The 25,781-nt window shown below is 36.5% G+C and overlaps 1 protein-coding gene across 2 annotated transcripts in view; it reads right to left on the bottom strand.

Moving 5' to 3' along the window:
• Positions 1-658: 658 nt before the first annotated feature.
• GABRG2 (gamma-aminobutyric acid type A receptor subunit gamma2) overlaps positions 659-25,781 on the bottom strand; it is a 62,454-nt gene continuing 37,331 nt past the window's right edge. The window contains exons 7-10 of one of the 2 annotated variants that reach the window (XM_086851641.1): positions 7,599-7,751; positions 5,875-6,080; positions 4,109-4,132; positions 659-2,669 (exon numbers count right to left, since the gene is read on the bottom strand). In XM_086851641.1, the coding sequence (XP_086707767.1) occupies positions 2,394-2,669; positions 4,109-4,132; positions 5,875-6,080; positions 7,599-7,751 (659 nt within the window). In that variant the 3' untranslated portion in view covers positions 659-2,393. The remainder of the gene's footprint in view (positions 2,670-4,108; positions 4,133-5,874; positions 6,081-7,598; positions 7,752-25,781) is intronic. The other variant, XM_086851642.1, reaches the window with a different exon arrangement.

The raw sequence follows: 25,781 nt of genomic DNA, 5'->3' as shown, positions 1-25,781 counted from the left end.
CCTCCCTTGCTGGAAGTAGAAGCCAAACTTGCACAAGTGAGGGATTGGATCATTTGTTCCTCGTTATTACATCTGATTCATCAGTACTGCAGGTTTTCTTAGGCACAGGTAACTTGATGGCTAAACTAAATGCACTTGGACTGAGGATATTAAAGGGCTGGTTTGGGATAAGTTTCATAGTGATGTGTATAAAACCTGTATGGGAGCAGGGAAAAATTGAAACTTTAAATGTATAATATTAGTCACTCATATTAACTGCAAGAAAATAAAAAAAAAGCTCCTAAATCACTCACTACTGGGAAAAAAAATTTAGAAATCAGTCTGGTACCAGTTGAAACATCTTCTCATGTGAAAGGTGACTGACACTCATTCAGATAGTGGAGACTCTCTAAGTAGATAATGGGAGGCTATTTCTCTTTACAGTACTTCCAATGCAGTGATTTTTAAAAAAATATTATTTTATAATAAGATAACCTTCATAGAATTAGTCTTCATTCTTGAAAGTTATGTGTGAGCCATTTGACTACAAAATGAGATAATGCAGAGGGTTAATAGGATTATAATATATCACATATTTAGGCATCTAATGAACCCAGCTGGTCAAGCTGTCTAGCTCTCAAAGCATGCTTTTAACAAAGTCATCACAGAAAAACTGGAGTTGAGTGCAGCAGTTTTATTGAAAAAGTCCACAGGTGTGTGCAATTCCTTTATTAAAATGTTTTCAAATACATTGGACTAGGAGCAATTGATGATCAAGAGATATTCCTTTTTTATACATTTTTATTTCCAAAACTATACAAACATTGGAAAACTTTCCTTTTCCTCCATTTAAATTAATAATAATTCTGTAGTGATAAGTTATAGGTCTCCCTTTTCAAGCCTCAAGCCCACTTTTCTGGAGGTGGCATTTTGCATCTTTGACAATTGAAAAAAAAAAACCCCAAAACTGTCAGTCATATTTACATGTGCTTAAGGTTGCATAATTGAGCATCATACAGGTTCTGAAAACCAGTGGTTTTCAAGATTAACCCAGGTGGGCTGAAGGTTTTAAATACTTACATAACTTCATACGTGTGATTTAGTAGCCAGGACACACTCTGTTCCCTTCCATTTTCAAGGCTATCTATAAACCCTGTGCTAGCCATGGTAAAGGTTTGTTCTAATAAAGGTACTCACTGAGTGAAAGCAGCACTGACAACAACTATTGCTGATTAAAGACATGAATGGGCAGAGAATTGTGTGTGTGTGTGTGTGTATATACAATAGAAGGACTAATGTTTTGAAATTAACTTGAAGCTCTTATGTAAAAAAACTGTCTAGAATAAAAGCTATTTCCTGTACTAGATTAAAGAATAAAAGACCCCCACAAACACTTGTGTAAGGACAAAAGTGGAGCTCAACATAGGAAAAGAACAATAGAAGCACATGGATTTAATTTGGAAGCTGATCTTGCAATGTATAATTACTGGAGATTCAGTTGAAATATAGCAACATTATCAATGGGAAATGAAGTCTACGACTGCAGAGGACACATATATTACACTTTATGAGCTATTATATTGGCCATACAGATTTGTCTATATGTTATTTAGTTGAATCCTTAAGGCTTCTCTAATATCTTGCATGACAGTGCTGTCTGCTTGGATCTTCCATGCATGAAGGAGAGGGGCAATTTTTCAAGAAAAAAAAGAAAATTAGGTTTGTCCACATTTCAATTACAATAGCACATCCAGAGACACAAAATAAAAGACAAAACTTTATGGTACCTTTTTTTCATTTATTTTGGCCCCCAAAAGATGCATGCACTAGACTTTACGTACTATAAGGTATTGAAATATTTACAGCATTGTACATGTGCTCTTAAAGGGATGGCAAAGGGAAAGGTCTGTTTTCATTTTGGTGGGAGTAGAAGTTAATTTTCCTAGCTTAATAATACCTATTCAAAGTGAGAGATGACTCTTCCAAAAAGAAAAGCCCACAGAGAATAAAGCTATAGCATAATTATAGCCAGTGTTAACAAACTGTACAGCACTTTACCTGGGAATTCTTCTCTCTCTCACTCCTGTTTGGAATCACAGTGTCAACTATTATGTTGTTGCTGTGCTCCCCTTGCCCTGTCTGCCCTGTTTCTATCTATTCCAGAAGGTATAGGTGTATATTACCTATTGGCATGATTTATTTTTAAATTATTTTGGCATGTGGAATGGACATGTAATTCACAATGACCCGATGGCAATTTTTGGACAAATGATATGACTGATTTTTACGGGATTATGGCACTAAAGAATTCAGACCACTATAAAGCGCATCATAAATACTTCAAGTGGATTTAGGAAACCATCTCTCAAAGAAATTCAGTGAGTAAGGCTCATATCACTGATTTCCTACTGCTTTTAAAGGTACAGATATGATACCCAATACACCAGGTTAAACAAGCAGAAGGCAGTTGGGAAGAAGATGCGGGCATAGGAGTCCATTTTGGCAATGCGGATGTGTATTCTGCCGTGCCTCCACGCTCCCGTCCGGCAATCCTCAAAGCAGCAAAAAAAACTGGCACAGTCCTTGCCATCGAGACACTCATACCCATATTCTTCATCCCTTTCTTGGAGGTGAGTAGCATTGTTCATTTGAATAGTAGCTGATCGGGGGCGGATGTCAATAGTAGGTGCCTAAGGTGGAGTAGCAAAAAAAGAAAGAGATGGTAGAGGGAGAAACTTTGTTATTATCACCGGACCAGCGGGGGGATGAGAGTCATCATGATGGTTCTGCAGGGGTTACATGGGAAATTGCTAAGCTGTTCTAATGGCAATATTACCTTGAACTTATTAAAATCAGTTGCATCATACCCTTTAGAGGAAAGCAACACAAATCAATCTAAAATTAACAGCTATGGGCAATTAGCTTCAAAGCTAAACTGAATAAATACGAGAGGTTAAATGAAACATCCAGGAATGTAATTGATAGTGTTTTGAATTTTTGTTTTATGGTTTATGTAGCTGCTTGATAGTTCTGTATTGCATATGAAAGGAACTAAATCAATTGGAAATGCAGGATTTTAAAAGGGACAGTTCATGTTGAGAAAAAAGGAAATATGTATACACAGAGAAAAGGAAAAAACTGGGTCTTTTGAATAAGATTATGAGAATATATATAAGACTTTCCAATTATTTGAATATATGCAGCTCACCACCTACTAATGTTCACCAACTAGAAGGTTCAACATGTTTCAAATTTTATATAGTAACTGTACATCTACATACATATATTTAGAATGAATTGAGCAAGTTAAGCTTTTAAAACACATTTGAGCAATGGGTGAACACTAGGATGATAAGCATTGAAATTTCATTATGATGGTTATTAGGGAAACATAACAATTCCATTCCATAAGTATGTAAATAATGTTATTTATTTCATGTGGTTTCTTCACCCCCCTACACCCCCCACTTTTTTTTTTTTAATTTAATAAAATCTCTGCATTTCTGAATGGAGATAAGGTTTTGATGTGGAACACAGCTAGACACATTTGCTAATTTTCTAAATGTGTTGATCCAGTGACAACATTAAATATCTATATGCATCTTAAACCCTTTCAAAACTCTGACTGTTTTTTTGCATAACAAACAGCATTTGAGTAATTGATGGTGACACTGAGTCTTTTTCAGGTCAACATCAGAACAGATTTGGTTTTACAATTAGGAGCGAAATCACAAAGGTTGAAAATCCAGGGTCAGAGTTGAGTTCTAAAAGGGTGTATTGCAGGATATATTGCAGCTTTTAGGATAGCTGGTGCTATTGGATCCCATGGCAAATTGAGAGAGAGGAGCAGAAATGTTATAGCATTAAACTCTCTTAATTAATGAGATCCAATAATGTTGGTCACTCTTGAACTTGGGTAAGTTCGGAACCAAAGTGCGTTGGTATTTGGGCTGCTGAATCAACTTTACAAATTGTTCAGAAATTTGTAACCATTCTACTTAATTAGGAAGTAGCTTGAATAGTTGTCTCGTTAATTAAAAGACCAAACAAAACACCACTCTCATCTAAGCTCTAATAGTTAAATTCAGCAGTCGCATGCAGTGAATTTCCATTCCAAAAAACATTATACCTTGAAGGAAAACATCCGAAGAAGCTTTCATTTTGTAGACAGAAAAGAGAATCAGAGGGTTTTGTTTTAAATTAAAGAAAGGAAAGAAAGAGACAAAAATAATGTAAATTAAAAATATGTTTCTAAAACACGGTAAGTCAAAAAGAACTAAATTTATAGAAAGATTGGGATTACAGCAATTTAAACAAGTATATAAAATCCCCCACATTTTCAACTTGTCATCTTCTTGTTTACATCTGGGCCAAAGACATAAGATATCAAACTCCTGTTAGGTTTTCATATCCTGAGGGGATTCTAGTCTTTTATGCTGAACTGTTTTGAAAGAGACCATTCACAGTTTATAGAATCACTTTTTTAAAAAGAAGACTTTTACCTGCAGACTGTGCCCAATACTGTATTTTTAAGGTTTTTAGACCCAATGATTAGGATACAGGCAAACATTTATAGTTCTGTTTCCTTCCAGATGCTCACAGATAAGCAATGTAAAGAACAAGTTATTTGTCCTTATATGGACACCTTAAAGTGAAACAAGTAAATGTGAGGTGCATTTAATTTTAAACATTTATCTCACTGCATAAGACACACATACACACTTTTATTTCCACCTAAAACAAGACACATCACTTTATCATTTTACTTGATTTTTACAGTCTACCTCTCAGCAGCTTTTAGGCTTGAAAAGAGGATTAGTATGTAGTGAAAGGTTCCTTAATTGCTATTTTTCTATAGCTATTTTTGTGATGTATTTTAAAACTAGAAGATAGTATCTTCAGAAGTCCTTGAATAATTTAGGAGATCAGATCCAAATTCCTTTATTCTGTGTTAGATGCCTGAAATGCAGCTGAAAATACCCTTTATTAATGTATAATATTTTTCATTCAGATTTTCCATTTTTTTATTTTTTTGGTTGGTTGTTTGAAGGGGTTTTTTTTTGTGGTTGGTTTGTTTGTTTGTTGGGTTTTTTGTTTTATGGGGGTGTTTTGGATTTTGGAGTTTTTGTTTTTGTTTTTTTTTCTGGTAGATGATTAGGCTAAATGTTCTAGAGATTCTAGATAACACATTTGTCAGCTCAGTTGCCAAAGGCAAGGAGAAATCTGTCCTGGACAAAATAGGCATAAAATTCTTTCCCTGTCTGGTAAAAAGCCAAAAGCACTACTGAGGGTATTTCCAGGATTTTTTTATTGTTACTATTATATACATTATTTTTACTATTGGGTAGCATGTATCCATAAGTATCATTATAAACTACTGCAAAATCACATTCTAAGGCAAAGTAGTTAAATAAGGAATATAAAAAAAAAGAATTTAAGGGAACAAATAGAAAGGAAACAGATGCTTAAGGGGAAGTTGGAAAAAGCACACACCAAAGTTTGAATATAAAAGTTTAACTATAGTCATGTCAATAATGTGGACACAAGTTAATGGCATAGAATTTGCTAATATTAAGACAGAGAAACTGAGATCTTTTCGATAAAGAGATCTGTATACAGCATAAATAATGGCTTTGGTAGTTGTGGTATGCAGAACACTTTAGTTAAAAAGATCTTTTATCCTAATAAATTGGTTCCTCTGGCATCCAGAAAATTGTAATATAATATATGAGCTTTTGATTCTCAAAGTGAATGTTTGCAGTCCTTTTGTTACAAAGGACAGGTATATATGTAATAGAAAAGTATGAAAAAAAGGTACAGTTATAAAGAGGTATTTAAATGCTCTCTCAGAAAACCTAATTAAATTTTAGGCCTTGCTGGTAGAAAGATACATACTGGGTTTTTCTTCTTTTTGTCTTTATCCTTGCTTGGCTTTCTGTTGCTGACAAAGTAATGCAAAGTTCCATATTCCACCAGTGCAGAGAACACAAAAATAAAGCAGACTGACACAAAGAGATCCATTGCTGTCACATAGGAGACCTTGGGAAGAGATTTACGAGCAATTGTGCTCAGGGTGGTCATTGTCAGGACAGTTGTAATTCCTAGTAGATAGATAGGAAAAAAAACCAGAAATAATATCACTTCAAGTAGCAAACTGATTTTGTTAGTTATCTCTCTCTGGTTTTGAAGAGTGCCTGGAGTTCAAACAAACAGCAAAGATATTCAGTAGCACATTCTAGCAAGTGAAATGCCAATTCAGTGAGAGCTTTGGGGACTAAAAGGGGTATGCAACATCTCTGCATTGTCACCGCCAGTGCTGCTCTCTAGAATACTTTGGTTAGATGAATTCTAAGAAATTTAATTTAAGGTTTTGTAATTTACTTCTGGGAAGTCTTTATTTTTCTTGAAAATATAAGTTTAGTGTTTATGTCTTCAAATGCTTAGAGCAAGAGAAAGATCTACAAGAGTACTGTGACCTGCCTCACCATCCCTTCCATTTCAGAACGTTATTGCCTGTGATGTGAAAAATGCTAAAAATGCATCAGAACATTTAAAATCTACCACATTTTATATGGCAACTTTCACACTGTTGGTTTTACCTTCTTTGTGGTGCAAATAGACTAATTCTCAACAGAGGGACAAGTCTGGTTTTTGTATCTAGGTAAAATTCAAAATAACAGCTTTATAACCTTTATTAATTTTGTACCTCTTTAAAGCAGACATTATAACCTCTTTTTAAAGAGGATGGGAAAAAAACCCACAATAAAATGCTTAAAGCTTTCTCTTCTGGAAGCCACTGGTCCTCTGTTTTGTTCTTTCTAGGGAATGAAGACTGTGTCCCCTATTTTACACTCCAGTGCTCTGTGCTGTGATTCTGTGAAAAAATGAAAGTGCAGAAGGAAAAACTGAAGTAATTCTCACTTGTGCGGATTTAATGTAGAAGTAGAAAATGTGTTAAAGTTTCTCCAGCTAAATGTTTCTGCTTTGTTATTTCTTACTGTTACAGCTGCTTTACACAAGCAAGATTAATTTGGTCTCAGTTTATTTGTGGAGCAGCTGCTAAATGTGTAGAAATTTCTAATTCTGATTAATTGCATGCCACATTTTCATATATAAGGTTTTGGATACCACCAAATTCAGCTGATTTTTTTGCCTGAAGTCTACATTTGATTGTTGGTCTCTAAGGTGGTCATGGTGGTATATTCTCCCCTTGTTACCACTTGGACATACAGCCAGAAAGGTGGGTTTCTTCTTGGTAATTATTTAATTTGTGGTGCTAGTCGCCATGATATGGAAGTAGAACAAGTGAAACTAATTCATCCTGCCTCTAATCCAGCTGTGTGTCCCTACCCCCTTGATGTTTATAAAAAGTACTGCTGTAATCAGAAAGAATGTGAAAGCTTTTATTGTTGACAATCTACAACAGTCAGAATCTGACATCGTGAAACGGAAGAGATGCAAATATAGCCAGTCTGTGTCATGCCCTGGAAATGACTGCATTCCTCTAAATGAGGAGAGTTCATGTGAAGTTGTCTGTTCTTATATTTACAGACTGATGATCTGCAGAGATGTCAATTAAACATCATAATGCTTGAAGGAAACAGGAAAGATAAACTCACCCAGTGATGTTCTGGCTGGAACTGCATCCTTATTAATCCAGAAAGAGACCCAGGACAGGACAACAATAAGTGTGCAGGGAATGTAGGTCTGAATAGTGAAATAACCCATTCTCCTGCTCAGGTTAAAGAAGACAGACATGACTACATAGTCTCCTGTAAAACAAAAGCAGGACAAGATAGAATAATACATTAGAGAACAAACATAAAATTTGCATGTAAGAGCTAGGTGTTTCCTATTCCATGTCTGGGGGGTGTGTGAATAAATATTAAACTGGTTCACCAGATATACAGATGACAAATACACACATACATCTTCTCCTACACAGCTGAAGCTCAAGAACCCATGGATCTTCCACACAAGGAAAACAAACAGTTGTGCATATTCACTCAGGTAACTTTGCTGTATGATTTCAAGGGTAAACTGCCTTGCATGGCATCACTTCTACCCAAGTCATTCCTCATAGCCAGACCTGCCTGGTATGATCTGCTTGCAGCAGCCCAGGATAAGGTGGGGGTCCAGCCTCCCTCTATTCTCTGTGTGTCCATTAGAGTGCTCCCAGCTCCACTCACAAGTGTTGCATGCTTTCAGATGTACTTCCTAAATTTTTCATGTTCTTAACTATTCTTCAGGGCTATGCTGTGTCAATAATTAATTTTTTTATTTGCCTGCAGACCTTCTGCTGAATTTTCTCCTCTAAAATGGTTTGAACCCACATTTTCTAAGTGACCCCAAAAGCTGGGCTTGGAGTTACTCAGATGTACATCACACCTCATTCTTATTCATTCTTATTTATGACTGTCTTTTCAGGTTCTTTTCGCTTCTCAAATGATTAAGTAAATTCCATCTGGTTCAGGGACACAACAAAGCTTCAGTTTTTGATATGGTTTGTTTTCTGGTGACTTGTTTTTTGTTTTTTGGTTATTTTTTGTTGGTTGACTACCAATAGTTTTTGTGGGTTTTTTGTTTGTTTTGTTGGGTTGAGGTTGTTGGTTTTAGTTGTGGGGTTTTTTTTCTAAACTAAAAAAAAAACCCTAGTTCTTATCTTTACTTCAGATTACATCACTCCTGGGAAAAATCTTGATTGCAAAGGAACTACAGAACCCCAGGCTACAAAGACTTCATTGCAATTCAGTGAAATGCAGCCCAGAGAAGTCTCTAATGGAAACAGAATATGATTTGCAAATGCAGAGTAAGGTAGTTTTCCAGTATTATCAAAGAGTCTCTGTGGCTAATGCAAGTTCTGCTTAGATTAGTACCTTTAGTTAACATTGAGTTCCCTCTTTTCTGCCATAATTAAAATTAAAATTTCCCCCAGAATAATCCCTTTGAACCTGACCACAGGAGAAACTTCAGAGATATTTTTCAACTGGTGCTTCTTTGTTATTTTTTTAATTTGAATGTCCATATTCCGGGGATTAACTGGATTTAATTTAATTATTTTATGTTATAATTAAACCAAAAACATAAACCCCCAGATTTTATATTTGCAGTTTATAAGGTGATACCTCTGAATATGAGCAAACAATTGTAATTAGTACAGTCTGATTATTTCCCTCACAGATAACTATGCATTAACATGCATATGTGCATGTCCTTGATATACCAAAAAAGTCCAACCAACCTACCAAAAAAACCACCACTCATCAGTAGCACTGCATAAAAGAAAGTTTTCTTTCTTGGGGTTTTGGGAAGTGGAATGTACAGATGACTTTTTTTTCAAGGTAAAAGTAATAAAAACAAATGGAATTTAGGAACTGCCAAGACAAAGCAAGTCTATAATTCTGTAATTTACTTAATATCTCAATATCAATATCAATAGCCTTGAAGTAATATGTTGTGGTTTTGTCTAGGACAGGGTGCATTTTCTTCTGAGTAGCTGGCACAGAGCTGTGTTTGCATTTAGCATGAGGATGGTGTTGATGCCACACTAATGTTTGTTGTTGCTACAACAAACCTTACCCCAAGTCCTTACCCCAAGTTAAATAATTTTCTGTCTCATGTTTTGAGGAGAATAGTTGCAGAAAAATCTGGGAGGGCACACAGGCAGGACACCTGACCCAAAGTGGCCAAGGGGATGTTCTGCAGCCTAGGTTGTCTTGCCCAGTGCATAAATTGAGGGATTGAGGGCTGGGAGCTGCCACTCACTGCTCAGGGACAGGCTGGGCATATCAGTCTTTGGTTGTGACCAACTGTGCATCACCTGCTTCTCTTGGCTTCTGTCTCTTTCTTCTCTTATTGTTACAGTAATAATTAGTGTTATTTGCATATTTCTAATAATAGTAGTATTTTGTTTTAATTAATAAGTGTTCCTATCTCAGCCCATGAGGTTTATCTTTTCTTTCTGATTCTCCTCCCCACTGGGGAGGGGTGGTGGGTGGGGAGTGAGTGAAAAGCCCCATGTACCCAATTGCCAGCCAGGGAAAACTGGGAAAAAATAATGAGATAAGAAAAACAGGACTAAGCTGTGGGCTGCTCCAGAGAAATATCTTGCTGGGATTGCCAAGTTTACTTAAGTGATGTCGGAATGATATAACAGCAGGTCTTCTGAGATTTTGAAAAACAAAAGTATTTGGAACATACAAAATAATGCAAGACCTAAGATGTGAAGTTTAGGATTCAGTCTCAGTTGTCACAACACATACATCCAAAATGTCAAATGCATTAAGTCCCCTGTGGAACACGGGCTTGACAGTACTTTGCTTTAATCACACCTTTCATGATGGAATCTTTCCCCAGCCCCATTTATTATATATATTTGGCTTATTTTCTGACTCTATTAATGCACTTCTCAGCTCTGTGGCTGAGACCAGCTTAAATACTCTGCTATTTTCCGATTATCTCTGTGCCTCAGGTGATTTTTCACTCCTGGTGTGATGCCTGAATGAAGCTGTCAAACTAAGACATTGGTTTAGTAAAAAATGGCAAGACTTGATCCTCAGCACAATGTCATTTATTAGTCCTCACTTGGCAAATTGATAATCTTTTCATTATTACTTCATCCTCTTTTCCTGAGCTCTGGCTCTTGTTTGTCCAATATTGTCTGCTGAAGCAAGAAAGCTCCTCAGACTGCCAGATTGCTCTTTGGAGCAATAATACACTTTCAGATTTTTCTGGAAATGAATGATAGTGCAACCTGGCAGTATCTTTGTGAGACAACATACTTAAGTACTCAACATTTGGCATCCCAGTGAAAAGATTTTGGGTTACTTATCCTTTCACCACAGACATTAATTCCTACTGTCCATTCTGAGGTATATTTCTATTACATGTGTCCAGAAAATAACACCTCGATAATTTTCAATTTTTAAACAAATACAAAACTTCCATGGAAAAAATAATCTTATTACACTGAGGAGCACAGCAACTGATCCTTCATATATTTAGGCCCTTCCTCTCTTTCTTTGAATACACACATTTCCCCTGTTCCTCTGTAGGAATCTGTATTTGTATCTTCATATAGGCAGACATTGTCTTCTTCATCTGAAGATACAATAGCAAGTTAACCCATTTCTTCAATGACATATAATTAAACCAGAATGCAGTCCCTCAGGAAAATGGTATCCAGGTCCTCATGTATAAATGCTCATTTCACATTTTCTACTAAGTGCATATTCCTCCTAATTATGTTTGGAAGATCAAGAGAAAGATGAAGAGATGTAGAGCAGTGTTCTGACATGAGACACAGCATCTTCATGCTGCCACACTGAATGGGAAGTTGAGTATTTTTCTTGGGGCACAAAGAGGAAGTGCATGGACCTTGAGTCATTTCCAGAGTAGGAGATAATTTGAAAATTAGACCCATGCATCAGTTTTCAGTGCTTGTGACCTTAGTAAAGCCTTGCAAGCACAGTCCTGTTCCATCCTAATTCACACAGGCTCATAGCAGCCTGTATGAACTTTGGAAATTTTCATCTTCCTCCTAACCTACACTTGTGTGACACAGAGATTTGAATACCAGGATTTGGGCCCTGTTAGAGGGTAGGGAAGTGAATTCCTGATTTGAGGAACCGTCTGTGCAGATGTGCTGGCCTGGGTCCCAAAGGTTCAATAGAAGGAATTAGTCGTGGCAGGAAGCATAGCCAGGGGGAATGTACACTGTACTTAAGTGATTGAATCAGCACAGTGGGTGTGATCCTTCATTGCTCCTGCTTGAGGAGTCCTTTATACCTGTGTGAAGCAAATGGGGAATTACACCCATTAGTGCTCTCTTTATGCCTGTTTAAGTGACTGTGCAAAGTGTAAGGTACTGGGGGGAAAAGCTCTAATTTGTACTCCAAAGTGATTTGGAAAGTAGTGCAAATGCAAGAGAAAATAACATCTTTATAACACCACAAGAAATTGGTGTCTTTATTATAGCTCAGGTAGCAACATTTGGAGCTAAGATTGTCTCACACTTAGTATTATGAGATTTTTTCCTATTGTTTAAAACACTGCTGGATTTAAATTATTGAAAGAACTGCAGAAGAGCTTCAAAAATCATGTATTTGCCACGTGGCCAAGTTACTTGTATGTGTTACTTCAGTTCGTTCTCAGATGGTTTTTGAGTGGGGAAAATTCAGTGTTTCAATTCTGTTAAGGATATGGAGTTTTGAACAGGGAATTCAATCAGGTTATGAACCCATAACCCCTTGTTATGGGTTCACATTAGTAAGTCATTCATGGCTAACTTCAAAGCTTTGGAAAACAGTGAATTGTGCATAGACATGTCAAAAATAAGGTTTTTGAGAATTTATAAGACTTTTTTTCTCTCTCCATTTCTTACAAAGCTACTCTGAGTGGCACCACTGAAACAGATGAATGGTAGAAATGGCTCTCTTCTTCTCAAACTGTATTTGTTCCTTTGTACATTCCACTCCCTAAAATCTCCAGAATTTCTCTGTGTTGCTGAGACTTTTCAGCACATGAGTTCATCTCTTCATGCTGACTCCATGATGACAGGAGCTCTTCTCCCTGAGTGATGACAAGTCTTCTATCCCAGAGTCTGAACAGGGCTTTCTTTGAGTGTTTAGTTACCTTAAATATTTTTGTCAACGTTTAGTAGCATAAAAATCAACATCTGTTTTAGTAATTCTGATAGCGTTTATAAGGTAGAGCCTTTTGTGCTTAAAATTTTGAAATCTGTGGAGAAAATAAGTTATGTGGAGAATGTTGGTAATGAATCAATAATTGCCAACAAAACTGCCAAGTATCTTTAGTATCTCCTTTTAAAATTTGAAGGTTTTCTCCACTACATGAATTTGTTAAACTGTCAAAAAAAGTCAGATAAGAAAAGAGTAATGCATTATCCAAACTCTCCCAGGGCCATCATTTGCTCCTTAAAGACAAATCAAATCACTAAAAACTAGGATTCTTATAGGTTACAGCTGATATGGTATGTAATGGGCAGAGTTTAGTTAGTGCAACAACCAACCACATGGTTCCTACAGACAGAGATGCACCAGCTGTCCAGATTCCCAATGGGCTTATAGCCCCTAAATTTACACAGAAACCATGCTGAGAAGAGCAAGCACTTTTAAAAATATTTGTTTAAAGAGACATGTGAAAATATAGCTATAAATGGAACCTTTTCTCAAAATTACTTCATATAAACAAGTATATAAATAAATGACGTGCTTCTAGATGGGAAACCCTATCCAGTTAATCTTTCTGGATGGAGTATACATAGGGGAAAAAGCAAATAAAAAACCTCATGCCACAGGAGGGCACTGTCACCTCAGAATCGAAATAAGAAAATCTTGCAAGTCTGCCAGTGGAAAACCAAGTCTTAAAAATTTCTAATAATTTTTGCCATTGAATGTTTATACAAACACTGAAATGGCACAATTGACTTGTGTGGGTCTGTTATTAGAGGAGCACTTTTAGAGACTAAAGCAACTCTTGTGTGATAGAAATATCCCCAAAGTAGCATCACTTTTGTGCTACAAGTAATGAATAAACTTCATCAATTGTTAATGAAGAACAACTGTGGCAACAGAATTGATCTTCTTTTCCTCATAAACAGCTTGTTCTCTCTGTCTCTTTTATTGTTAGCATGGACAGAAGTCTTCTTTTCTGTTTCAGAGAACACAGCTAGTAGTCGTGGTTTATTTTAAAAGAAGGAACGGGTACATGGTATTTTGATGGAATCGATGTGTTTTCTTGGGTTTGGTCATGGTACATGGAAATACCATCAAAACAGTGGTGTGTGATATCTATAAACATCTCCTGTAGGAGCTTCTAAATCTCTCTAGTTCTTAAAAAATGCTGGATTAGTACAGACTATAAAGATAATACTAAATGAAATCAAAAGTATTCAAAATTCATCCTTCATGAAAGAATCAGGTTTGGTGCCATCTTCAGACAGATATTCTGCAATAACAGAAAATAAATAATTGGTAAAGTTGTGGGGCATTGCCTGTAAAGTGGCTGATTTCCTTCCCACCATGTGCCCTCCTGGCAAGCTGGAGGGAAGCGAGGTTACCCAAACACTGCTGCAAGTGGAGATGAAATGAAAGAAAAAGAAAAGAATGTGGACAAAGCCTTTTCTCTTTCGTGTCAAATCAGGTGATGGTACCAGAGCTCTGGTGTATGTTCTGCTCAGCAGTGGCTGGAGACAAATCCCTGCCCCCAGAGAAAGCAGGAAAAGGGGAGAATGGGGACAGGAGCCAGACCTCTCTATCAAATCAAGCAAGTATCAGCCTGTGGATTACATTGTACAGTGCAGCTCTAATCTAGGATGAAAAATCATTTTAATAGCTTAAATTGGTGTATTTGTCCTGATGCATCTTCATTTGGCTTTTGTGCCCATCTCTTTTCTTCCCTTGACAGGGTCTATATTGGGAGTTTTGCTGGCATTTACTGTCTTGGTGAGGGCACTGAGTCAGCCTGCAGATACAGTTCAGTGAGATGTCTTACACTGATACAGTGGCATAAAGAAAATATGATATTTGTTCTAAACACACAGTTTTTTATGCACATTCAGATTTAACCTGTTCCAATAATTATCTTGTGTGAAATCTAAAGTGACCTATTTTGGGTTTTTTTCCATTTTCCAACAGATCAGGAAGTTCACAAGTCTGTCAAATTCAGTACCAATGTACTTCTAAAACTGGACTTCTATGACATGGAAAAATGATATTCCCTCTTACAGTGCAATATTTTTACATATATGGCAGGAAAATAATTTTGGCTGAAGTATTTGATCACTGGACACATGCCTGAATTTATTTTCATAAAGACAGGACAGAAGTCTGATCACAGTACTAATCATAAGCTGATATATTGTATGAGATTTATTTGTTTCCACAGCCAGAAATGAAAAGTCTGGGGAAAAGGTAAAACCAGAGGAAAACTGTTCCCTACGAATCTGACCGTGAGACCTTCTCCTTATCTCATTCTTTGCCAAATGCTCTTTGCATTGGTTCTGTCCTTTACAGCTTCTTCTTCTTTCATTGACAGATTTTTAGACTGCAGAAGGACCAGAGAGTTAAAAAAATTGAGTCTCTTCCTTTCCAAAATTGCTCAATAATCTCTTTCCCTCTGAGGTTTGGCTGTAAAATACCACTAATTGAGTCATAGAGAAGTCATGATGTGAAATAAAATGGTGCAAATATTTAGCCTTTAGGACAAAGAAAGAAAATATGCCATGGCATTGCAGGTATTTGCTTTTAACAGACTTGCACATGGAAGCAGTGCCATTCCCTCCCTGACTGCTGTCAGTACATAAAAAATGGGGTGAGCCATGGTCATTGCTGGTACAGCACAGCAACTGTACCGAGTGATTTCCCCAAAAAATCTAATAATAGAAATTCTTAATATCCCTTTCTAAGCTGTGATTATAGTTTGATTATGCAATGAGGTAAAACAATATTAAGATTTTGACAAAGGCTGCACTGTAGTCCATTTATATAAGATTATCTCTGGGATTCAGATAGCTGCAAGCCTGGTTTTCAATTTACATTCCAAGGGATGAATCCTAACTGCATTCCACGGTTGGATGGAGGGCAGGGGATGGGAGGAGATCTGCCTTTTTTTCCTTTTTATTTTTTTTTTTTTGGTGCAGTTTTTAAAAAGTAAGGAATAAGGTGTATGTCTGTGTGTTAATATGTCTAACATTAAACAGCTTGATTTCCTGTGGGAGCAGGCAGAAGAGAGCTGCAATTAGTTTATGTTTGTGAAATGACAATCTCAGCTGATGAAACTTCTGCAAAATGAGATGAATCATTACACTCATCCAAGCAAATGAAATTTATTTATGTATGACATGACTTTCTGCCCAACAGTTATGGATTTTGTTTGGTCCTAGGCCACTCATTCCACTTGAAGAGCTGTTTTCTCTGTTCATTTGACAGAATGTGTTCCATTTCTCATTAGTTTCTAATTATAGGAGGAAAGAATGTAATGACACTAGGCAGTAATTAAAATCTATTACTGTTGTCTGCACCTTCTCTTTGAAATCACAGACAAGATTCAGCCTGAGGACTTTTTTTGTTGCTAAAAAATGTCATTATGTGGAAATCTATTGAAAGACTGAACGTAAACTTAGGAGTGTTTGTTTCTAAGGTTTCATCTGTGAGTGCCAGAAGTCTGAAAGGAAAATGAACATTACTGACCCATTATATTTGCCCATGATATGATTTTTTCCTAGTTTGTGACATAATTACAAACAACTTTTTTTTGCTTGTCTGTAAATGTGAATAAGCTATTACATTGGCATTAGCAAAAACAGAAGGGTTTTTAGTGTGCAGGGTTAGTATTCAGATGTGACAGCAGCAATAGGTTGCAACTTCTGTGAGTGAACCACTATGTTCCAGAGTGCAAATAATCTAAAAATTGTAGTAGTGCCTTACTGCTTCCTTTCCTGTTCCCCCCTTGCCTAGGAAGCATCAACCAAGGATGAGAGCTCAGTGTCTCATCTCTGAATACTCAGGAGTCATTCAGGTTCTAAAGAACCTGTTTTGTTCACTGTGATAAAAAGTCCATCCAGGTCAGAGATTAGAAACTGTGAGGATGAGAGGAAATCTCAAGTAAGGAGGGAAAGTAGAGAGTCACCATTTCCAAGCAGCAGCACCAGCTGGGGTGATGTTCTGTCAGGAATTTTGCTATGCCAGATATATCCCGTGTCCTTGGCTTTTTTGGATGTCTGGTTGCTTTCTGAATACCTTCAAGAAAAGCTGTCTGCTTCAAGCAAATGATGCACCTATAGCAGGGCTCTGTGCATGCTTAAAATAATGACTTGCCTAATTTTGAGTACTTAACCTATTGCCATAATAATGCAGGCTTTGATACGATGCAATCACCAATGTAAGCAACTAAGAAATATGTTTTATTATATTTCATCCATTTCAACATATCCAGATGCTATAGCCACTTTCTGACAGCATCCAACCTTGCCTGCTGCAGGGAGAACTGGAAATAACTTCTGTTTCTGTACTTCAAAGCATGAAGTACAACATAACCCTCGTACTTTAGATCAAACACACTATCAGAATTATGAAATGGCATGGAATAAGGATTGTCAAAACGATGTAAATTTTCTCATGTTGAAATTTTCAGCAGTTTGCATCTGAGAAAGAAAGCACAAAATGGTGATTGTTTTTGTTTTATGGGGTGGCAAACAAGGCTGATACCATACCAAGGGTGTACATAGTTGGACTTTCTAGATGACTCTGCAAAGGACTTGTCTGAAAAGACACTCTGGGCAAGTCCAGGGGTAATAAGAGAAACGTAAGATATAAAAATGGGAATTAAATAAATGTGGCACTTTGGGGTCTAGGTTAAAAACTGCTAATAAAAATTATATACAGACCTATTTGGTAAATAGTATGAGGAGAAAGTATATTATTTAATAATTTTGGTATAAATAACAGCAGTCTTACAGATGTGTTGGAGAACATCCTTGAAATTAGTACTGTTCCATGAGCTTTCTGCAAGTCCTGGTTGCTAAAATAACTGCACATGACTAATGTAGTTCATAAACACCCCTTCTCAGATTTGCTTTTATATCTTTGTGAATTGTCGTGCATGGCAGAGGTCATTCTTGAATTCCTCTGAATGCCTTTCATTTGGAGAGAAGAGGAATTTCAGGATACAGTACATTCAGTCTTTGGTTTTGATGTTTCCAGTTATTTTCAGGGCCAGGAGACAGTAGCACATAACCTGAGGCTGCAATATATCTTGATGTTTCCTTCTACTTCCTCTCCAGAGGAGAGAAGGCATGAGTGCGTGGAGGCAATGTTCTGCAGGGGAGCTACAGATTTCACAGATTCATTCTGTCTGAACGCCCCAGCAGAAGAAATATTTATACAAGGAAGTACCACTCAAACACCAGCACCTCACTTCCAGTGGGTGCACAGGGAGATGACTGGGAAGACAGTACCATAAACAAAGAGCCCAAGGGGCGCTGGGAGGGAGGGATACATCTGGCTTTATTGCTCAGCTTCCAGCATTAGATAGGCTTTTTTTTTCCCAGTGTTTCAATTCCATTTATTTTTAGCTTCCATTATATATTTTAGGATATTTCATCAGTGGATATTCAGTTTTAAATCCCCCAGAAACCAATTCAACTAACCAAGAAAAAAATTAATTTCACTTGAGTATGAGACCCTGGAAGGCAAAACAACAAAGAACAAAAGTTGTACCGATCAAACTCAACACAGTGGGGTCACCTACCAAATGTCGTGGGCTTCAGAGAGCTCAGTAAGAAAAGAAAATATCTTTGAGCACAAGAACCCAACAAAGACACATGGTAAAATGTAAATTGTCCTGTTGGAAAACACTGTAGCCAAAAACTTGTCAAAGAATCAGTGTGGATTAAATGATCAGGACACTGAAGCAGCAGGCAAGAGATCTCAGGTCTAGTCCCACTTCCCTGATGGACCAGCTGTAGGACAGCTGTTTCTCTTAGTCCATAAAGGCATTTGGAACACCTGCACACTGTGTTCCAACAACATCTGGAGATTCTGCTCTAAACTTGCATGGTCTGCTCAAGGCATGTGAAGAACAACCTTCTGTGGCAGTGATTGCAGAGCTGCTGCCTCCCTGCTCTGTGAGCAGAACATGCTGTCTCAGTAGCACTGCATTCACTCCCACATGAGCTGTGCTCCTGCTGGACATCTGAAAGGCTCTGCAGGAGCAGGCTGCTCCCAGTAATGTGCATGTTTCAAGAAGAGTGCCTGCCTCATAGGATTTAGAGCTATAGTTACATTTTTCCATGAACTGAGCTTAATAAAAGGAATAGAAATTGTGTGAAGTCACATGTATTACAGAAATAAGTGATGTGTTACATATACATTACATACAGCCATACACAAGTGACTTCTGCTTTTAAAATACCACAAATCCTACATACAAAAGCTCAGAATGAAAGGAAAATATTTTCACTAGAAGCATCTGTATCTGTGTTTAGGTTGGCTTGTTTGAGAGTAACTCATTGTCAACATTTTGTATGCATCTAAAAGCTGTTAAAACCATACTTTAAAACCATAACATACAAAGAGATTACAAAATTCCCTGGAAGAGAGTGCTCCACAGTTCACATCTGTGACTATTAAAAATACGATGTTCTTATTGTTGGTGTTCAGAACAATTTTTGATAAAAGATACGATAAATACATTTATTTTTCAATTCAAGATATTTTTCTAGAAGCCACTATTGTGGACTAGTATTTGAGAGGTAAACATGATTTTCATTCTCCTGCTACCAGTTAGCCTGAGGACAAGGCCTGTACTGTGTGCAGATTCCAAATTGTTTCTGGTTTATTAAGTATTTTATCTTGCAGAAGCCAGGTGCAAACCTTCAACAATGTGCAAATTAATCTTGTTCACAATCACAGTTAGCAGGTAGCATCAGAAACATCCGCTGGCAAAAGTAGGTGTTGCAAAATTGTCTAAGGTGTGACTGGTGAGAAAATGAAATGGAAAAAACCCTAGCTCTAATAGAACAGTTATTTATATGCTAAGAAAGGAGATGGTAAATGTGTGTGGGTGTGCTTTTAACCTCTTGAGCTTTCTAGGAGGATATTATTGACATCAGGTAGAAAGTAAAAGTGTTGAAGGAAAGAAAAAGCCTTTAAAACCACTATCTATTTAGTTATTAGAAGGGGGAAAGAAAGGATTTTCAAAATCAGAGAAGAAATAAAGACACTGAAGTAGAAAAAACTAGGTTATTAATGAAACAGTAAATAAATGAAGAGTTTAGAAAACATATCTGTTCAAGAAACCAAGAGAGAAAGAGTGAGAAACTATGAAAAATGGCAAACAATGAGATGATGTTCTAAAACTGTACTTAATACCAAGAGTAAGACCACAGGACTGCATGCAACAGGCCTGAAGGGAGGAACAGAAGTAAAGAGGATGCTTGGTTTGAAGATCATGCCTCAAAAGAGACAGCTATGAATCATGAATAATTTATACCCAGTATTGCCATTTGAAGTAAAACAGATCAAGCTTAGGATGTGAAAAAAATCTTTTAAGACTACAGATAACAATCTTGAAGCTCCAGTTACCAGCTTCACAGCTAGAGGTAGAACTTCTAGGTGTGTGTAATCACCTTAGTCCAAATCCTACAAGGTGTAGAAATGGCTTAATCTTTTCAAGAGGAGACCTTTGAAGAACTATTTATTTCTCAAACAGACATTCAGGATAAAAGTTCACAGCTACTACGAAACAGGTGCCCCTGGGAGTCCCCATTCCATGTCATAATGTGTATTGCCATCACACTGTATGTTTTCAGGCCTGAAAGTGCAACCTCTTAATATCTTCTTAAAAGTGAGGTTACAACAACGTGAATCCAAGAGTAATGTCTCTTTAAGAGTTTTTTTCTTAAAACATTTGAAAATATTATGTCTGGAAAGCTTTTAAAAATGAACTGGCAATGTTGGATCTTGTTGTGTGGCATACAGAGAAGAATGCATTTGGAGTGCCCCAGGACTGTGGAGAGGGAGCTGTGGATCGAGGTGTACCCTGTAGGCTGAGGTGCACCCTACATATTGCAATATAATGAATCTGGAAACCAGATCCATGGGGGGTCTCCTGTCACCCTGAAATGAAACCTTCTGATCTTGTTTTCATAGTTGTAGCCACTTTCTCAGGAAAGTAACTATAAACATAGATGTTTATGCATTCCTTCTAAGAAACATGGACATTTCGCATGCTTGGGAAAGTGGTAACTTAATTATCCAATCCCTGGACATTGTCAAGAATCTATAAATACTGGAATCAAGAAATAAAGCCATGGGTTTTTGTTCTAACACTGAAGGTAGTAGTGTGAATCATTTTGTGTCCTTTAGCGGCAGTCTCCTATGTTATTTTTTTATAAGTTCAGATCTTGTGTATGTAAAAGAGAGGAAAGGCTGCAAGAAGTGGCAGCTCCTCATTCCCTAGGAAACACTTTGCTGTTTGTGGGAGAGAAAGAGTAGCCAAAAGAGCATTTAAAACATTACTTCATTACCTTTTACTCTACTGAACTCAGAGGTTTAATTTATAACATGGCTTTCAGTTTTTAATATGTTGGTAATAGTGGTGTTTTCAAATTGCATCCCAGCAGTTCCCAGACAGATAAATTTTAAACATTTTATTATTTCTACAAGTTCAAAGGAAGATGGGTGATGGTAGTTTTTGAAAAATACGTGTTTTACTGATGTGGATTCCTCCTTGTCTCTTGATCCTAACATCTCTATGTGTACACATTTTTAAGCCAAATGAATGTTGGAAAACATGAATACAGGTGTAAACAAAGTTCTTCAAGCAGCTCTCAACATGAAACAATTTATTTGTTGTTCTTTTATATTACCTTGAGCTAACAACTTTGATTTTGGAATACAATTCCACTATCACAGGAATTTTATCTCAAAGTAAAAAGAGTTTGTATCTCCCAAGCTTACATTTCCAGAGTAAATTAATTAAATGTCATAAAATTAATACTCTTCATTACCCTTTTCTGAAAAGCTACTTTTTCATTTAAATTTATTTTTATATTTTATTGTAAGTTTGAGGGTTTTTTACATGTAGTCTCTGCAGCACTGCATTCAGATAGGCATACTAATGATACTCATACAATTTTTTTATTTTAGCTTTTTACTCTTTGCACTATTCTCTAATAATTAATTATTTTGATGAAATTTTTTACTTTTCTTCTCACCAAAGGTACATTTTTTTTCTCTCAGAATGGAAAGATAGCCAAAGGTTTTCCTGTACCTATGCTGGAAAGTATGTTAGTTTTTCTCTAAATATTTTCATAGAGTTGTCAACAATCCTTGTTTTTCAAAATAATAATGGGAAGAAAATTAATTAATTTTCTTCATATTCAATAATATGTTTGCTTTTTCCAGGATGAAATAAAATAGTAGAATTATTCAAGAACTCTTTTTCTTAGATCAAATCCTTACCACTAGAGCCAACTGGAGTGACAGTATGCCGTCATGAATGCCCTGGTTATTGCTCTTGCATTTTTATAGCCAAATTCAATGTATGCAGTTCCAAGATACTGCTGTTTCACCTTAGGATTTTGTGGCAGGGACAATCTACTAGCTCTGTTACAAGCTAGACATTTGCTCCCATAAAATAAGAAAGGAAATTTTGATGAACTACAAGGATGGTTGGAAGCATTCAAACTTGTTTTCTTCTGGTTTTGCATAAGAATTACTGGGTAGCAGCAGAAGATAATCAAATCAATGCTTATTCTTCATTGACTGTGTGTTTTTGCATTTTGCATAAGTAGAGAAGGAATATTATGTAAGGCCAAATAGTTATTGCTCTCTGTAATTTGAATGGGTAGGGTGTGAACTCCTTGTAGGGCTTTTGGAGGGAGGCAAAGGAAGTGGAAGGTATTTTAAACCTGTGCACTGAGAATGGAAGAAACTTTGTATGATGAATTGTTACCTACACAGTATGAATCTACAAAGTCATGTTCTCAGATTAAAATAGACAAAATTGAGCTCCAATCAAACAAGAACACATTATTTCCGTTAGTCAAAATTTTTCATAATTTTCTCAATTCTTGGAACAATAGACAAGAAAGAAAAAATAGCAATTACTGGCTAGTTTAATAAATATTTCTAGTCTCTAGCATTAAGACACACAAATGGTGTTGTGGCACTTTACGCATTAAATCTTGAAAAATATTTTCATATTCTCCTATGTAGGGCATGATACAAGAAAGTATTATTACATAAATTTTATCCTGCAGCTCTTTAGCCTTAATTATGTAATCTTCTTGAGAGTAGCAAAGAACTCACTTAATAGACTGTATCACTTTTTGAGATAAGTGGTGTATTTTTAGCTTCTGTAATGTATGTTGAAATGAGGGCAATTATGCCTTGTTTCAGAAGGCAGGGTTAAAACACACATTATTTACAATTCAGAATTTGTTTTAACAATACAAATGAGGGAGTTAATGTCTGAGAAATATACAGTGATGATGGCAACTATTTGAACATTACAACCATGCTTAGTGTTAGGCTGTTATATTCCTCTGTGAGAACGTGTTGTCAGCATTGCAGGGTGGGATTTGGAATTGTAGGTAACGTGGATCTAAAAATGTAAGTAGAATATTTTGTAGTCAAAAGGTACAGCAGAGAGTTTCAGTAGTTTGTGCATCACGTACACATTGTCCTTTCACACCCTAGTGTATTTTCTTTTTGTTTCTCCCATTTTATTATTTGATAAAAATAATTAACAATTAAAGCTTACTGTGAAGGTGTCTTCTAAGTTAGTGATGTTAATTTAGTTTTATTTCCTTTTTACCTGTCTTTTTTAACATATGCCTGGATTTGAGTATTATTAGCTCCCATGGATGCTGCCTGGCTCTTGTTGCATGTGACAAAGACTTGTATGTCTTATTTCCAACCAACCTTTAAATTATATCTGTTCAAATACAGTAACAACAACAAAACAGCATCTTAGATAAGTAGGTTACTAAAAATGCCATGTAATGACAGGGGTTTGAGGAACTAGAAATTACACTTGCACAGTGAAGGGATTTGAATGTGTAAGAACAGCCTCAGAGGAACATGTTTATTATTTAGGACATATATGTGCCCCAGGCAAAACCAAACCTATTTTAAATGAACTATCCCTACTCTATACACATTATGAACAGTAAGCTGTCCTCATCTTCAAACATCATAATGAATTAGTTTTTCTCCACTGTGAAAGGAGGAAGATGGTGAATAATAAAATAAGGCCAAGGGAAGAAAATGTCCAAGACATTATCTTATGATCATTGTACTACAAACAACTTTTTTTGACATAAAAAAGTCTGGAAGTGAAACATCAGTACAGAAATTGACCTGTAGTCAGTCCTACATTGATCAGTTTACAGGCTACAGAGATTATCTAGTATTCTGCAGATAAAAGGATGAAGTGCTCAGAAAACTTCCAATTTGTCACAGGATTGCTTGAACTTTAGTTATCTCAACAGCACACTAAAAAAATATTTATTTATATCACTGATTTAAACATGCTTATTACCTATTTTAAAAATGCTTAGTATTCAGACTTATTCTATTCTAAAGTAATTATGACTATACATTGTTCTTTCACTACTACATCACCTGGTTTGATTCTTTTGCACCAGATTCCTCCCTGCAATTAATTATAGTTAGATCTGGCTGCAACTGGCAAGAGTGACATTGCAACAATTTTCTCATGGTGTTTCTGAAAGTCACTCAGTGGTAGGAGCAGGATGATTTCTTTATCAAACAAGAATTACAGAAGGGAGTTGGGATAATATGCTTTGTCTCAAAGAGTCACCAGTACTTATGAAAATATATTCATAGGGGCATAAGAGGCATCACAAAAATGTTTAGCCTTAGTTATGTCCAGGAAGTGTTTTAAGATTTAGAGTCACCCTCCTGCTGATTTTATCATAAAATTAGAAGCATACAAAATTTTGCTTTTTCTTTCTTTTTAATAATTCAAATGTCCTAAAAGATCTAATTATTTTCTTGCTATTAAATGAACAAATACTATTTAAAGGCAGTGTTCTATCATATCTACACAAGTATATTTAATGCAAAATCAATCTTGCTTGTAACATCTGTGTTTTTGTAATTACCCAGGAATAAGTTCAGTGAAAATGCTTGTAAGATCCCACATTATCCCTTATTCTCTGCTTACTTGTATATTAATTCCTTTTATTCTTATCTGACCTTTCTGAAGCTCAGTTTAAGCCCTAGCAAGCCATGCTTTTAGATATGGAAAACCTTATGAAAGAGAGACCCAGAAAAAAACCTTGACCTTCAAGATCTTTGTTTAACTGGGGAGTCACCACGAGGAAGATTTCAGATCTCAACAACCCTTTTCCTGAGGGACTGTCATGATTTTGTTTTGCTGATTGACATTGGGTCTGGGAAAAACTGGGAAAAACTGGGAGAAAAAAAGGCTGAATTGTTATTAAATTATTTAATTGTGACATTATTTAATGTCACTGAAATTTGAAGAAAGTCTTTAACCTCTCTCAAAAGATGAAAAGTAATCATCAAAGAGCCCTTCAACTCTTTATATGATTAGGTAGTAGTGGAAGGATTTGAATGCCTAAACCTGAATCTCTGTAGATACAAACCTGAACAGATTCTCTTGGTCTGTGAGAATTTTAAACATATTGATTCCCTAGGAATAGTGTTTGTTTTTTTCCTGCCTATTAATCCAAAAAGCTCTAACCCATCACTGTGAAAGAGGCTGCAAAGTGGAGGAGTCTTTGGGTGTTTTTTGCACTAACTCCAAAGGGTGATGTCCCCCCGTGCCAGCTCTCCCTGCTCCCCACCCAGACCTTCCTGAGGAACCTTAGAGCAGCCAGCAGGGTGATGGCAGTGTGTGTGACACTACCCCTGCCACAGGAACTGCCAAGGTCATTTTATTGTGATCATAACTGAGCACAGAGCTGAAACCAGGCAAACCCTGCCTATTAATTATCTGCATTCCTCAGATCCACAGGCGTTTTTGTTGGATATGGCATTTGTGTTAAATTCCAGTCTGTGCCAAGATGGCCTTGGTTTTCCTATTGCTCTTCTGCCACAGGATGGGTCCACAGTGATTTGAAAAGAAACTACACAGCAGAGGATGAACAGAGAGGTGTTTAAACGACTAAAGAAGTGGGAAGGCAACTGTGCAGATTTTTATCCAAGGGCTGAAACAGCCAGCAGAGAAGAGACTCAAATGGATCTGCTCTGAGTTCTTCCAGCCATTCCAGGTCAGGACTCTGT

This window comes from Cyanistes caeruleus, chromosome 15 (assembly GCF_971803275.1).
Source record: "Cyanistes caeruleus chromosome 15, bCyaCae1.hap1.1, whole genome shotgun sequence".
NCBI classification, from domain to species: Eukaryota; Metazoa; Chordata; class Aves; order Passeriformes; family Paridae; genus Cyanistes; species Cyanistes caeruleus.
The sequence above is the reverse complement of the archived record's forward strand: the minus strand, read 5'-3'. Positions and strand labels throughout refer to the sequence as shown.